This window comes from Carlito syrichta, unplaced genomic scaffold, assembly GCF_000164805.1.
Source record: "Carlito syrichta isolate Samal-C Ts95f unplaced genomic scaffold, Tarsius_syrichta-2.0.1 Scaffold314334, whole genome shotgun sequence".
Classification (NCBI taxonomy): Eukaryota; Metazoa; Chordata; class Mammalia; order Primates; family Tarsiidae; genus Carlito; species Carlito syrichta.
This window is the reverse complement of record NW_007258430.1, coordinates 429,728-445,552: the sequence shown is the minus strand read 5'-3', so window position 1 is coordinate 445,552 and position 15,825 is coordinate 429,728. Positions and strand designations below refer to the sequence as shown.

The following is a 15,825-nucleotide window of genomic DNA, read 5'->3' as shown; positions in this document are numbered from 1 at the left end:
TGCGGTGGCCGGGAGCGGCCACTGCACTTCAGTCTGGGCGACAGAGTGAGACTCCGACTCCAAAAAATAAGAACATGGGATCTTAATAATTTTGGGATGAATAGTATACATCGTTTAAGGTACTTCTTTTTTAATGGCATCATTGTATTCTATTGTGTGTATCTTAATTATGAACATCATTGATTGTATTTTTTGCATATTTATAAATTTTAATCGTATCTTTATTGTATTTTAAAATAATGATGGTACCCTGTCATCTTTTTCAGCATTTTCTTGTCTATTCTTTTTTTTTTTTTTTGAGTCAGAGTCTCACTCTGTTGCCCAGGCTGGAGTTTAGTGGCACACTCACGGCCACCCCAGCATCAGCCCACTGGTTTCAGGCGATCCTTCTACCTCAGCCTTCCAAGTAGCCAGAAATACAGGCATGTGCTACCACACCTGGCTAATTTTTTTGTTGTTGTTGATATATTGTAGAGACAAGGTCTCACCAAGTTGCCTAGGCTGGTCTTGAACACATGGGTTTAGGCAGTCCTCTCACCTCGGCCTTCCAAAGTGCTGGGATTACAGACTTAAGCCTGTAATCCCAGTACCACACCCAGCCTCTTGTCTGTTCTTACCTGCTTGTTTTCCCAGATAAATTTTAGAAGTCTTTATTAAGTTTCAAAAAGAAAAATCATTTCAAGATTTTAATTGGAATTACACAGAATCCAACTAAAATCGGGTAGAATTGACTTGCTTACTATATTTGTGTAGCTTCATTTAGGAATTTTTTTTGTTAAAAAATTTCTTATATCTTTAAGTATAGTAATTTTCTTCATATAAATCTCATACATATTCTTTTTTCTTTTTTGAGTTGGAGTCTCACTCTGTCACCCAGGCTGGAGTGCAGTGGTACGCTCACCAGCCACCCCAACATCGACCTGCTGGACTCCAGTGATCCTTCCGCTTCAGCCTTCCAAGTAGTCAGAAATACATGCGCATGCTACCAGGCCCAGCTACTTTATACATATTCTTATTAAGCATATCTCTACCTGATTTTTTTGGTGGTAGCTCTTACTTCAACAGGAAAAGATAGTTCTTAAAAGCAGAAAAACACTTTTTTTAACATTATATCTTTTTGTTTGACAATATTGGTCTATATATTAAAAAATTACTACTAAGAAGAATGGGGGCAAAAATAGAATACAAATTAAAATGTGATCTCATTTCTTGATTTTCAGGTTGACAAGGATTTTTATCAGGGTTTCTGAAAATGTGGTGAAATTAACTTGTGACTGATACTTTCTTTTTAAAAGTAAAAAGCCTTAATTGGTGATGCCATTTGATCCAAATTCAACCTGTAAGAGTGTTTATAACACAGTTTTGAAGAAAAGACATTTATGTATTGTTGATATTGACTACATTTTTAATATAAAAAATTGGAAAAACATTGAATGTCCAATAATAGGACATTTATTTGATAAATGATAATATAGCCACTTGAGAGAATGCTGTATAACTAGTAGTTCTGTTTTACAATAATATTGTTTGGTGGTATAAAATGCTTGCAAAAGAATATTAAATGGAAAAGCAGCCATGTATGGCGGCACATGCCTACAATCCCAGTACTTTAGGAGACTGAAGCTGGAGGATTGCTTGAGCCTAGGAGTTCCAAGACCAGCCTGGGCCACATAGTGAGACCTTGTCTCTACAAAATATCAAAAAATTAGTGGGATGTGATGGTGCACACCTGTAGTCCCAACTACTTGGGAGGCTGAGGCAGAAGAATGATCTAAGCCCAGGAGATTAAAGCTGCGGTGAGTCGTGATCTTGCAACTGCACTAAGCCTGGGTGACAGAGTGAGACGAGAGATCCAACTCAAAAAATAAAAATAAAAGGAAAGACAGGTGTGAAACACTGTGAAATATGAGTTTAGTTATTAAAGAATATGTAAAAATTAATTTTGAGGGAAACAACTCACTCAGCATTGTTTCCCGCAAAACAAGATTCATGCAAGGTTTTGTAATTGGAAAATTGGATAATGCTTCATGCTGCCCTAGAAGCAGATTCTATATCTAATACTTATTATGATTTATTTTTCTAAATCATTTTCAGAATAAAGGTACACTAACAATTTCCAAATTAATAGTATTTGGAAGTTTTGGTGTTGTGCTTGTTGTTAAATCACTTGTTCATGTTAAATAGCTATACGGAAATGGATCCTGTTATCATTGCTTCTGAAGGAGTGGAGAAATTCAAAAATGAAAATTTTGAAATTATTATTGTTGATACAAGTGGCCGACACAAACAAGAAGACTCTTTGTTTGAAGAAATGCTTCAAGTTGCTAATGCTATAGTAAGTAGCTTTCAGTGTAACACTATTTCAGTGTAACACCATTATTAGGACTTTGGCTAATTTAGTTATAAAATCTGGTTGAGTATATGACCAATATAAATTACTCCTTGCCAGTAAGGCCGAATCCAAGTAATTTATTTCTGTTTTGGGCACTTGTATCTGTACGGTAAGGGTTTAATCTCATCATGTTTTAGTTACCATTAAATATGAAATTTTCATGAGTAAGTATCAAAAAATAATTTCTCAGTCATCCTATCAGTTTGTATAAGAAAAAATAACAAACAAAAAATTAAGAATGAATTTTTAATGTCTGTTGAATTTTCTTTCTGCAAATTTTTTAAATGCAGTTGGAAATATTTTCTTTAGATGAATTTTGAAAGTTTTTCAAAATGAAGTATTTAAAAATAATAATCATTTAATGTGTCTTTATAATTATGATGGAAATAACTTGGAGAAGAAGCAGTTTATAGATATCTGCTGCATATATTAGGAACTTATCTGTTGTCCTTGGGGTGCAGCAATTCTTTGGTTAGTGGTTAATGCTGATAAGTTTCTTTTTAGTTATGTTGTTAAGTTGGCAGTTCTACTGGAAATACTCTTAATCTGTTTCATGCATTTTGGTTTCAGTATACTGTACACTCTTCTACTTTACATTTTTTCTGATTTGCTTTTGCTGTTTCTTTGCCTAGAATGCCATTCTTTTAGATCTTTGCATAACTTTTTTTCTGTTTATTCAGGCTTCAGCTCAAACATTAGGTCCAGAGAGACTTTCTCCTACTACCCTACCAAAAGATACCTACCACACCTCAAAATGAATAATCTGTATTCCATTTTAGTTGTTGTACATGTGAAATGTTTATTTATCTGTTTATCTGTCTCCTCTAATTAGAATGTAAGTTTCATGAGGGCAAGAATTTTATTTATCTTTTTGACCTCAAGACCTAGATGGTACATAATAATATACAGTACTCCCTCAACAAGTATTTATTGATTGAATAAGTGCCTATAGTAAATATTGTTTTATAGCATCTAATGATGACATTTGCTTAAGATCAGTAAAAATATATATTTTTCTATTTAAACTTTCTAGCAACCTGATAACATTGTTTATGTAATGGATGCCTCCATCGGACAGGCTTGTGAAGCCCAGGCTAAGGCTTTTAAAGATAAAGTAGATGTAGCCTCAGTAATAGTGACAAAACTTGACGGTCATGCAAAAGGCGGTGGTGCACTCAGTGCGTAAGTATCATTGATGCTGTAGTTCTGTGTCTTGGAATTATAGGGTGTTTGTGTGGGTTTATGGCTTTCTTATTGCTCACTTAAAATATATTCAACAATAGACTTAATAGGGTTTACAGAAGAAATGTCTATAGAAACAGAATTTTGGTGCCTCTTTGTTTTAACTAGTGAAAAGAAACTTGAATTTTGTACTTTTGTCTAATTAGCTTCGAAGGCAGATTCACTTCAAATTCCAGATCTGCTTGAAATTTATAGGTTTTTTTTAAAGGTTATTTTATGTTTTCTTTTCTTTTTTTTTTGCAGAGTTGCTGCCACAAAAAGTCCAATTATTTTCATTGGTACAGGGGAACATATAGATGACTTTGAACCTTTCAAAACACAACCTTTCATCAGCAAACTTCTTGGTATGTACAGTGGTGGGGATTCAGAAGAATCTCCAAGAAATAGTGTGACTCTTTGGGACAGGTTAAGATTTTAATTCTGCCCTCACTAATTTAGGAAAATCGTTTTCTTCTATGACTTATCTTCTTCACTTGTAAAGTAGACATGGTGGTTATCTACTTTCTGTGGTGAGAGTGGTAAATTGAGATATATGACAGAAAATTCTTTGGAAAAGTTTTAGAGTACAGTACAAAAATATGTGGTTGTAGTAGTAACAGCTGTCATGGCAGTAAAACCTTGCTAATGTCTCAAGGTGTTATAGTTAGCATGGAATTTGGAATTAAGTCGTGTACTGGACTCCCTGCTTTGTTACTTTGCTGCCACCTAACTTCCTTAGCTTAGTTTTCTCATATGTAAAGTGTAGTAAGAACACCTAACCCACCTACCTCACACGGTTATACCATTAGTTGTTAATTTTTCTTTTTTGCTTCTTATAGGTATGGGTGACATAGAAGGACTGATAGATAAAGTCAACGAGTTGAAGTTAGATGATAATGAAGCCCTTATAGAGAAGTTGAAACATGGTACATGAGTGGCAAAAAAGCTTTTGATCTCAGATGTTTTCCCTTGATGCCTTTCTAATAAAGTTACTTTAATTTGTTTGAAATAATATCATTAATTAATTTTTCAAATGTTTATTATTTTATGTGATTTATATGCAAATCATTTTAAGTCTCAGACATTTGAGCAGGCACAAAATTGAGTGTTTTTATTTGTTTTCTTGTAATTGAATTACCTTCATGTTAAAGTCAAAGTATCAACACACTCTTCTAATCTGTTTTCTTATAAATAATCTATTTAAAAATATGTAACAAGAAGTTTAAAAGAAACACACGTTTCCTTTACTCCTTTGTTCCTTAACGTGAACTCTATTATTGAGAAATATATCACTGTGATTAAGAACTCAATTTTGTTTTGTTTTTTTTGAGTTGGAGTCTCATTCTGTTACCCAGGCTGGAGTGCAGTGGCATGCTCACCGCCACCACAGCCTCAACCTACTGGACTCAGGCAATCCTTCCACCTCAGCCTTCCAAGTAGCTTGAATGACAGACACACGCCACATGCCCAGCAAATTTTTTGATTTATTGTAGAGACAGTCTCGCCAAGTTGCTCTGGCAGGTCTTGAACTCCGAGGCTCAGGCAAATCCTTTGCCTCTGCCTCCCAGAGTGCAAGGATTACAGGTGTGAGCCACTGTGCCCGGCTGAGAGCTCAGGTTCTTAATATAACATACCTGCTTTTGTATCTCTGATCTGTTTTTAGATATGTAACTTTTTCTAATTAGCCTCAATTTATTCATCTGTAAAAAATAGATAATACTACTTCATTTGGTTGTGAAGATTATATTAGCTGATGCATATAAAATGTCTAGCATATCATAAGCATAACTCGAATACATTATTATTGGCCATTCTAGTTTTTCTCTGTATGATCTTTTCCATTAATTCCTGTGGCAGCTATTCTGCCTCTTCACTCCTTTTCACTTATCTTTCAGATAATTGTACCTTTTCCTTTCTCTTAAATATTGGTGTTTTTTCAGGAACCATTTTAAGCCATCTTCTGTCTCTGACGCTTAAGACTCAGATATTTCTATGTTTAGTAGACTGTTCCTAGATATAGATAGCTCAAATTGGAATAGATACCTCAACTTCCAACATATCCTTGTCTACCTATACCCACTGCACACTTGATTGTTATTAGCAATGAATGTTAACTTTATCTTGTTGCCAGAGTCATAAATTCAGGTGTTATTCTTATTTCATTCTTGCTTTGCCCATCCCTTTCCCAATCAGTCAACTAGTCCTGGTGATTCTACTTCTTAAACATCTCTATTCTATCTCCTTCTTTCCAGCTTTCTTGCAATTATACTAGTTCATCTTTTAACCTGGATTATGCTTATGGTAAATCTTTTAACAGATCTTCTAGCCTCCTGGACTCTTCCCCTTTGATCTATTTTTAATGTCATAGCCAAAATGATCTTTCAGAGATGCAAGTCTGATCCCATTACTCCCCTTCTTAAAATTTGTCAGTGGCTTCCCATTGCCCTTACAATGTTTTAAAATAATTTTACCATCTAGTTCACATCTTCCAGGTTGTATTTCAGCACTGTCAGCCTTTGCATTCCATGTGCCAGCAATGCTGAACTTTTTAAAATTCTCAAATGTACATGGCTCTCTCTTGCCTCTGGCTGTATTGTTTGCTAGTACCTCTACCTTTCTTCTTTCCACCTCTAGTATTATCTTCCCTCCTACTTATACTTCAGATTTCTTCTTAAATGTCCTTCAGGGATATTTTATTTGATCCCCAGACTAAGGTGGAACATTCTGATACATGTTTCTGTCATTTCCTACAATTAATTATCATATTATTTGTCACAGTTATTTGATATCTATCTTCCCTGCTTGAAGATGAAGGTAGAATTCATAACTGTGCTCTTGATCTAATATGTTCACAGTAACTAGCATGGTTTCTGGCACATAGTAGGTCTTCAGTAAGTAGATACTAAATGAATGATTTGACTTTATCCTTCATTGCCTGATTACTTCCTCCTACCATTCTGTATCTTAAATAATCCTAGCTCTGTTTCTGCTACCATTGTGAAGCTGAGTGGTATATTCCTAGCCTGTCTACTTTGTGACTCCTGGTCCTCTCCTTACATCTCCTCATTTTTTGTCTCTTAATTTCCAAATATAGTGACCTTTCTCATTTTCCTTGGTTCCTAATATTTGACAGTGTTACTTACCTTTTCTGTTTTCTTTCTTCTTTTTTTTTTGAGTCGGAGTCTCTCACTCTGTCGCCCAGGCTGGAGTACAGTGGCATGCTCACGGCCACCCTAGCATCGACCTGCTGGGCACAGGAGAGCCTTCCGCCTCAGCCTTCCAAGTAGCCAGAACTACAGACACGCGCTACCACACCCGGCTAATTTTTTTATTTTTTTGTAGAGAGGAGATGTTGCCAAGTTTCCCGGGCTGTTGTCGAACCCATGGACTCAAGCAATCCTCTCACCTCGGCCTCCCAAAGTGCCGGGATTACAGGCTTGAGCTACTGTGTCCTACCTCCTTTTCTATTTTCAAACTTTTTACTTGAGTTGCATGATGGTGGATTTTTTATCTTATCATAGCTTTAATGATCACTTCTGTATAAGTGGTCAAATACATATTCCAATCATAACCTTTTCATCTCCACTGTTTAATTCTGCATTTGTAGTTGTTTGCCATAACATTTCCTTAAAAATATTGTACTGCCAGCTTGACATGGTGGCTTATGTCTGTAATCTCAGCACTTTGGGAGTCCAAGGCAGGAGGATCACTTGAGCCCAGGAGCTTGAGACCAGCCTAGGCAACATAGCGAGACATTGTCTCTACAAAAAAAAATCAGTAAAATTTGCCTACTGTGGTGGCACATGCTTGTAGTCCCAGCTACTTGGGAAGCTGATGCAGAAGGATCACTTGAGATCGAGGCTGCAGTAAGCTGTGATTGTGCTACTGCACCCCAGCCTGGGTTACAGAGTGAGACCCAACTCAAAAAAATTTTTTTTCTTTACTACCACTTCAAATTTAGAATGCCTGACACCAAATACCTTTACCTTTTTTTTTTTTTTTTTTAAATCTTTGGGACATAAGTAGAAAATACTATTTCTCCTTTGCCTTGTTTGTCCCTACCCTTTTTTTTTTTTTTAAATTGAGGTTCATTTAACTACAATGAAATTCTCAAATCCTAAGGCTCCCGTTTCATCTTTTTTGAAAAATGTGCAGGTCTCCACACCTCTTCAAGAAACAGAAAATTTCCATTACTCTAAAAACTTTACTTGTGCCGCTTACAGTAATCCTTCATGTTATAGAAATCCTAGAGTATGCATTTATTTTTCAATCTGGTTTCTTTGACTAAGCATAATATTTTTTATATTTATTCATATAGTTGTATGTGTCTGTAGTTTATTCTTTTTATTGCTGAGTAGTATTTTATCCATAGTCTTTCCATTTTCCTATTCATGGACAGCTAAGCTGTTTAAGAAACTCCAAATGATCTGCTAAAGTATTTTTGCTATTTTACATTCTCACCAGCAGTATATAAGTTCTACTTGCTACTAATCCTTTTTCACTTCTGATATTGTCAAGCTTTTAAATTTCATCCTAGTGGGTATAGTTTTTGTGTCTTGTATGTGTTTTTGTGTATGTCTGTTTTTGTGTATGTCTGTCTTCTCTGACAGAATATAAGCTTCTCTAGGAGAGGACCTAAGTGTCTATGTATTCTCCATAGCATTCATCCTTTCATCTTGCACACAGTAACTACTCCATGAATATTTATTGATTGGATATTTTATTAGTATGCTTCAAGATGAATCCATAATTAAGGAAAAAATTAATTTCATTGAACGGAAATGTATATTCTCTAATATATCTGAATCATTTATATTGTATTTCAGGTCAGTTTACATTGCGAGACATGTATGAACAATTTCAAAATATCATGAAAATGGGTCCCTTCAGTCAAATCTTGGTTAGTTATTCTTAAAAGTTTATTTATACTTTATTTTGTTTTCCATTAAAATTTCTAAGAACAGATATACTTGCTTTAGTTATTTTTAATAATTGGGTAAAAAATATATATTTTAAGTTTAGTGTCAATATTAAAGCCAGTACTTAAATGTGGACATTCTGAACAGTTTTTAGGCTATTATTGACTCTGTGTTTAAATCTGTTTTAGGGGATGATCCCTGGTTTTGGAACAGATTTTATGAGCAAAGGAAATGAGCAGGAGTCAATGGCAAGGCTAAAGAAATTAATGACAATAATGGATAGTATGAATGATCAAGGTAAGATGGCAGTTATTTGACTCAGTGGACAGTGTTCTGAATATCAGCAAATTGGGAGTTTCACTGTTTTCTTATGGACAAGATGAGGGGAAAGTTACACTGAAAAATTATTTTTAGGTAGATTTATAGTAGTTTAAATGCTCTTATTTAAAGGGTTATGATTACTGAATTGATTTCATCTTTGAGAGAAATGTCTAGTACAGTGCTTCTCCAAATGAGTTACAGGGGAAGAACACTATTTCTTCATGGTGTTGACCAGAAATAACTTAAAACACACAACATTCATCTCCATGTACATCTCCATCAGCTCTTGGGTGGCTAGGTGCGTTGTTGATGAACAGTAATACAGTTGCCTCTAGACCAATATGGATTTGAACTGTGTGGTTGCACTTACTTTCATATTTTTTTTTCCAGCCAAAGGCAGATCAAAAATATGGTGTTTGTGATATGGGAAACCTGTGTATACAGATGGCCAATTTTTCATATACATGAATTCTGCCAGGCTGACTGTGGGACTTGAATATTCACGGGTTTTGGTATACACTGGGACTCTGGAGCCAATCCCTAGCATATATAGAGGGATGACTATGTTTTGAAGGAAATTTTTGTTTTGGAGCAGTCGTTTTCAATGGTGGACTTAGAATATTCAGTGAACCTTCATGTAAACAGATGTATATCAGCCAGGCTTCCAAAGTGCTAGGATTACAGGTATGAGACATTGTGCCCGGCAAAAAAATATAAACTTAAAAGGAAATCTGACTTCTGTCCCCACTGTTTGTCTGAAGTAGATCACACAAAGATCTCCAGTAACTTCCTACTGACCTTCTCCAGTGGATACTTTTTAGTTTTTTTTTTTTTTTTGACCTTTGCAACATTGACCATTGTTAATCACTTTTTTCCCTTGGTTTCTGTTATTCTTTTCACTTTTAACCTTATCTTTATAGCTCCTCCTTAGTTTCTCCTGGTCACTTTCTCAGCCCAATTTTTTTTTTTTAAAGCAGGATTTATTGAGAGGACAGAAAAGCTCCCACAGGGACGGGACCCGAAGGGGTTGTCCCTCTCAGCCCAACTTTTTTTTTTTTTTTTTGAGTTGGCGTCTCACTCTGTCACCCAGACTGGAGTGCATTGACATGCTCCCTGGCACCGTAGCCTCATCCTGCTGGGCTCCGGCCATCCTTCTGCCTCAGCTTTCCAAGTAGCCGGAACTACAGGCACATGCTACAATGCCCAGCTAATTTTTTATTTATTGTAGAGACGAGGTCTTGCCAAATTGCCTGGGCAGGTCTTAAACCTGCGGGCTCAGGCAATCCACTTGCATCAGCCTCCCAAAGTGCTGGGATTACGGGCTGGGCCACCGAGCCTGGCCACAGCCCAACTTTTAAATTCAATATATATTCCAGGGTTCTGTTCTCAGCCAGTACTTCTTAATAATTCTACTAGTTTTTTACTAATTCACCCATATCTGTGGTTTATTACCTAATTTACTGTTATTTTTTTTAATCACTACTTCTTTCTGCCAGGCTGTGAAAGCCCCAGGCTTTTATAGTAACCCAAATAAATTGTGTCTTTTTCACTTCTATCTTCAACACTGCAAAAATTGTAGCACATAGAATTAAAAATTATAGCCATATCTAGAGTATTTACTCTTTGCCAGGCACTGTCTCTAACACTTTTACATATATTAACACAACATTTAGTCATCACAACTCTAATTGTTCAATTATTATCTGCCTTTTTTAGATTTGGAAACTGAGGCACAGGGAAATTGAATAATTTGCCCAAGGCCACTATGAATAGAGAGGCAGGGCTTCGAACCTAGACATTCTGGCTTAAGAGTCCACACTCTCAATCACTCTAGGTTCTCACTAAATGCTAGACATATCTCTCTTACATGTTTGAAAGTTTTCTGAGACACATGGGATTCAAAAGTAGCTTTTCCTTCGGGTTAAGTAACACTTCCATTTCTCTACCCTGTCACCCAAGCTAAAAACTGGGGCGAACTTTATATCCTTGCTGATTTTCTGTCTAGAGGTTTTATTGATTGATGAGATAGAAATGTTGAAGTGACTAACTTTTCTTCTTTCAGTTTTGTTAGTTTGGGTTCATGAATTTTGAGACTCTCTTGTTGGATGCATACATATTTAGGATTTTGTCTTCTTGATGAATCGACCCATTTATCATTATGTAATATCCTTCTTTGTTCCTAGTCTACTTTATCTGATATAAATACAGCTACTCTAGCTTTCTTTTTATTATTTTTTACATTGTATATCTTTCTCCTTCCTTTTTATTTTTAACTTCTTTTCTTAGTCATTTTGTGTTGTTGTAACAAAATACCTGAGACTGGGAGGCTAGGATGTGCAAGATCAAAGAGCCAGCAGATTTAGTGTCTGTTGAGGGCCGGGTCATTGCTTACGAGAGGGTGCCTTCTTGTTGTGTCCTCTGGAGTGGATGAATTCTGCGTCCTTACATGTTGGAAGGGTTGAAGGACAAGAAAGGGACCTACCTAGTCCCTCTAGCCCTTTTATAAGACTACTAGTCTATTCATGAGGCCAAAGCCCTTATAACCTAATCATTTCCCCAAAGCCACATTTCTTAATATTGTTGTATTGGTCATTAAATTTCAACATGAATTTTATAGGAGACACAAACATTCAGATTATAGCACCAACCTATATCATATTTGAGCTTAGTTTCATGTTGACAGCATATGGGGTACAAATCAGGACTAGGTACATAAGTAGCTTACATACAGGTGAAGTTTGGGCCTCCCATTGGTCCTCACTTCACCTGGTTTAGGATCAGTATTTAGTGATACTGTGCCCCTACCTTCCCTTTTTCCCTTGGCAGTGTCCCACTACTGCCAATCTCTTTTTTGTAGTGTTATGATAAATGTTCAGGATCTACTTATGAGTGAGAACGTGATATTCAGTTCTTTGTTTCTGTGATAGATCACTGAGTATGATAGACTCTAGATCCATCCAAGTTGCTGTGATGTCCATGATTTTGTCCTTGTTTATGGCTGTATAATATTCTATCGTGTATGTCTACCACATGTTTTTTTATCCAGTCCACTTTTGATGGGCAGCATGGTTGAATCCATGTTTCCGATATTGTGAAGAGTAAACATGCATGCACAGGTATCTTTTTTGTAGGATGATTTAAGTTCCTCTGGGTATATTCCCAGAAGGGAGATTGCTGGGTCGTATGGAAGGTCAATTTCTAGATCTTTTAGAAATCACCACCACACTGTTTTCCACAGAAGATGTACTAATTTACACTCCCACCAACAGTGTAGAAGTGTTTTCTTTTCTCTGCATCCTCTCAACATCTGTTGTTTTTTTGAATTATTAATGATGGCTGTCCTAACTGGAGTTAGGTGATATCTCAGTGTGGTTTTGATTTGCATTTCTCTTAATGATTAGTGAGGCTGAGTATTTTCTCATTTATCTGTTGGCTGTTTGTATGTCTTCTTTTGAGAAGTGTCTGTTCACGTCTTTTGCCTACTTTTTAATAGGGCTGGTTTTTTTTTCCTTTCAAAGCATTTGAGTTCCTTGTAGATCCTGGATGTCAAGCCTTTGTCAGATATACAGTTGGCAAATATTTTTCCCATTCTGTGGGCTGTCTCCCTGCTCTCTTGATGGTTTCTTTTGCTTTGCAAAAGCTTTTCAGTTTATTGAGGTCCCACTTGTCTATCTTATCTCTCATGGCATAGGGGTTATGATCAGGAATTGGTTGCCTATTCCGGTGTCTCCTGTGTTTTCTAAGATTCTTAGTTTGAGGTTTTACATTTAGGTCTTTGATCCTTTTAGAGTTGATTTTTGTATATGGTGGAAGGTAGAGGTCCTGTTTTATTCTTCTGCATACCATCAGCCGGTTTTCTCAGGACCATTTACTTGATAAGTTCTCCTCTCCCCAGTGGTTGTTGGTGGAGGCTTTGTGGAAGATGAGTTGGTTGAGATATTGAGGTTTTGCTTCTGGAATCTCTATCCTGATCCATTGGTCTATATGCCTGTTCTTGTACCATTACCAGGCTGTTTTGATTATTGTAACCTTATAATGAAGTTTAAAGTCTGGGAGTGTGATACCTCCTGCTTTGTTTCTTTTGCTCAAGATTGTTTTGGCTACTTGTGGTCTTTTTTTGTTTCCATATGGATGTCTATATTGTCATTTCCTGGTCTGAGAAGAATGATGTTGGTAATTTAATGAGTATTGCATTAAATCTGTAGATTGCTTTGGTTAGGATAGACATCTTAACAATATTGATTCTTCCAGTCCATGAGCGTGGAATATTTTTCAATTTGTTTATGTCTTCCTTGATTTCTTTGAGCAGTGTTTTGTAGTTTTTGTTGTAAAGGTCTTCTACTTCTCTGGTTAGGAAGATGCTAAGGTATTTCTTTTTTTTTTTTTTTTTAATAACCATTGTGAATGGGATTGTGTTTTTTTATTTGGTTCTCTGCCTGTTTGTTGTTGGTATATAAAAATGCGACTGTCTTTTGCACATTGATTTTGTACCCTGAGACTTTGCCAAAGTTCTTTATCAGTGCAAGGAGGTCTTTGACAGATTCCTTGGGTTTTTTCTTTTTTTTTAATTTTTATTTTATTCCAAAGATGTGGGATACAATTCAGGGTTAGGTATACGAACATTGATTATGCAGGTACTCTTGTTGATGAGTTGTGCCCCTCCTTTCCCTAGCAGTTTCCCTCAAATGCCAATCCCATTCCCCCTCCCCTAGCAGTTTCCCGCTACTGCCTCCCTTTGGTTTTCAAAGTATAGGATCATATTATCTGCAAAGAGAGATAACTTCACTTCCCCTTTTCTAAGTAAAATGGAGGACTTTTTGACAAGGTTGAAACAAGAAGAAATTGAGACCCTAATTTAGATCAATAACAACCTGGGATATTGACTCTGCCATAAGAAAACTACCTACAGAAAAAAAAAAGGCCCTGAAACAGATGGCATTCTAGTGGAATTCTACAAAACATACAAGGAGGAGATGATACCAATCTTATTGAAAATATTCCAGGTGCCAGACATGGCTCACAAATGTAATCCCAGTACTTTGGAAAGTCAAGGCGAGAGGAAAGCCTGAGCCCACAGGTTCAAGACCAGCCTAGACTACTTGGATAGTCCCCTTTTCTTTTGGATACCCCTGATTTCCTTCTCTTATCTGATTGCTCTAGCTAGGACTTCCAACACTGTGTTGAATAGGAGGAGTGAGCGTGAGAAGCCTTGTCTTGTCCTGGTTTTCAGGGGAAATGCTTCCAATTTCTGTCCATTTAGCAATATGTTGGCTGTAGGTTTATTGTAGATGGCTCTTAATATTTTGAGGTATATTCCCTCTATGCCTGGGTATTCAAGGGTTTTTATCAAGAAAGGATTTTGTTGAAAGCTTTTTCTGTGTCTAATGATGCAATCTTGTGGTTCTTGTTTTTAAATTTGTTGATGTATTGAATTACCTTTATGGTCCTGCAGATGTTGAACCAGCCCTGCTACTTGGTCATGGTGGATAATTCTTAATATTTGTTGTTGAATCTGATTTGCTAGAATCTTGTTGAGAATTTTTGCATCTGTGTCAATCAGGGACATTAGTCTGTAGTTCTCTTTCTCTGTTGAGTCTTTGCCCAGTTTGGGTATCAGTATGATGTTTGCTTCATAAAATGATTTGGGGAGAGTCACATCTTTCTTGATTGCCTGGAATACTTTTTCTTTTTTTTTTTTTCTGAAATCTCACTCTGTCACCCAGGCTGGAGTGCAGTGACATGTTCACAGACACCGCAGACTCGACCTAATGGGCTCAAGTGGTCCCTCCACCTCAGCCTTCCAAGTAGCCAGAACTAAAGGCCCATCTAATTCTTTGGTTTATTGTAGAGACGAGGTCTTGCCAAGTAGTCCAGGCTGGTCTTGAACCTGTGGGCTCAGGCTTTCCTCTCGCCTTGACTTCCCAAAGTACTGGGATTACATTCGTGAGCCATGTCTGGCACCTGGAATATTTTCAATAAGATTGGTATCATCTCCTCCTTGTATGTTTTGTAGAATTCCACTAGAATGCCATCTGTTTCAGGGCCTTTTTTTTTTTCTGTAGGTAGTTTTCTTATGGCAGAGTCAATATCCCAGGTTGTTATTGATCTAAATTAGGGTCTCAATTTCTTCTTGTTTCAACCTTGTCAAAAAGTCCTCCATTTTACTTAGGTTTTTGAGTTTGTTTTTATACAGGTTTGCCTAGGAATCTCTAATAATCTCTTGAATTTCTTCAGGGTCAGTTGTGCCTTACTCTCTTGTGTTTCTAATTGTGTTTATTTGGGCTTTTTCTCTTTTTTTCTTGATCAATCTTGCTAGGGGTCTGTCAACCAAAGAACCAGCTTTTTGTTTTGTTGATTTTCTTTTGTTTTCTATGATATTTTTGTCGCCTATGTCCTGTAGTTGGACTTTTACTTTGCCATCTGGATTCTTCTGCTAAAGTTAGGTTTTTGTTGGTCTTGTCTTTCCATCTCCCTTAGGTAATTTGTTAGGCTATTAACTTGTGATCTTTGTTTTCTTGATGTGTATATGTAGAGCTATAAATTTCCCTCTTAGTATTGTTTTCATGGCATCCCAGAGGTTTTGGTAAGATGTACTACATTCCTTCTACAGAAAACTAGTTTCATTTATTCTGGGGATCTGTGTTCCGCTTCCTAGAGTGTCCTATACTCCCTTCTCTTTGCTTAACTCACACTTGTCCTTCAGGACTGCTGAGTTAAAGGAAAACTTTAGAGCCTTTCCTGATTTCCTTTCTTCTTTAAATTAAGTCTCCTTCCACTGTTTGCTTAACTGTCATATTGCTTGCCATGATGTCCTCTTATTAGTATATCTTCTTTCTCTCATTTGACTTGAGGTCTTAGAAGGAATGTGTTATACATTTCCTAAATAGTTTATATTGAAGATGTGGCTTAAAAATTGCATTTATGAAATGGATTTGGAGATTTTTTTTTTTTTTGGTTTTTTTTTTTTTTTTT

General features: G+C 36.4%; 1 protein-coding gene across 3 annotated transcripts in view; it reads left to right on the top strand.

Moving 5' to 3' along the window:
* Nucleotides 1-15,825, top strand: part of SRP54 (signal recognition particle 54) — a 54,739-nt gene that overhangs the window by 28,956 nt on the left and 9,958 nt on the right. For all 3 annotated transcript variants that reach the window (XM_021719239.1, XM_021719240.1, XM_008071457.1), the window contains 6 exons: nucleotides 2,185-2,335; nucleotides 3,426-3,574; nucleotides 3,878-3,978; nucleotides 4,453-4,539; nucleotides 8,440-8,513; nucleotides 8,721-8,829. In XM_021719239.1, the coding sequence (XP_021574914.1) occupies nucleotides 2,185-2,335; nucleotides 3,426-3,574; nucleotides 3,878-3,978; nucleotides 4,453-4,539; nucleotides 8,440-8,513; nucleotides 8,721-8,829 (671 nt within the window). The remainder of the gene's footprint in view (nucleotides 1-2,184; nucleotides 2,336-3,425; nucleotides 3,575-3,877; nucleotides 3,979-4,452; nucleotides 4,540-8,439; nucleotides 8,514-8,720; nucleotides 8,830-15,825) is intronic.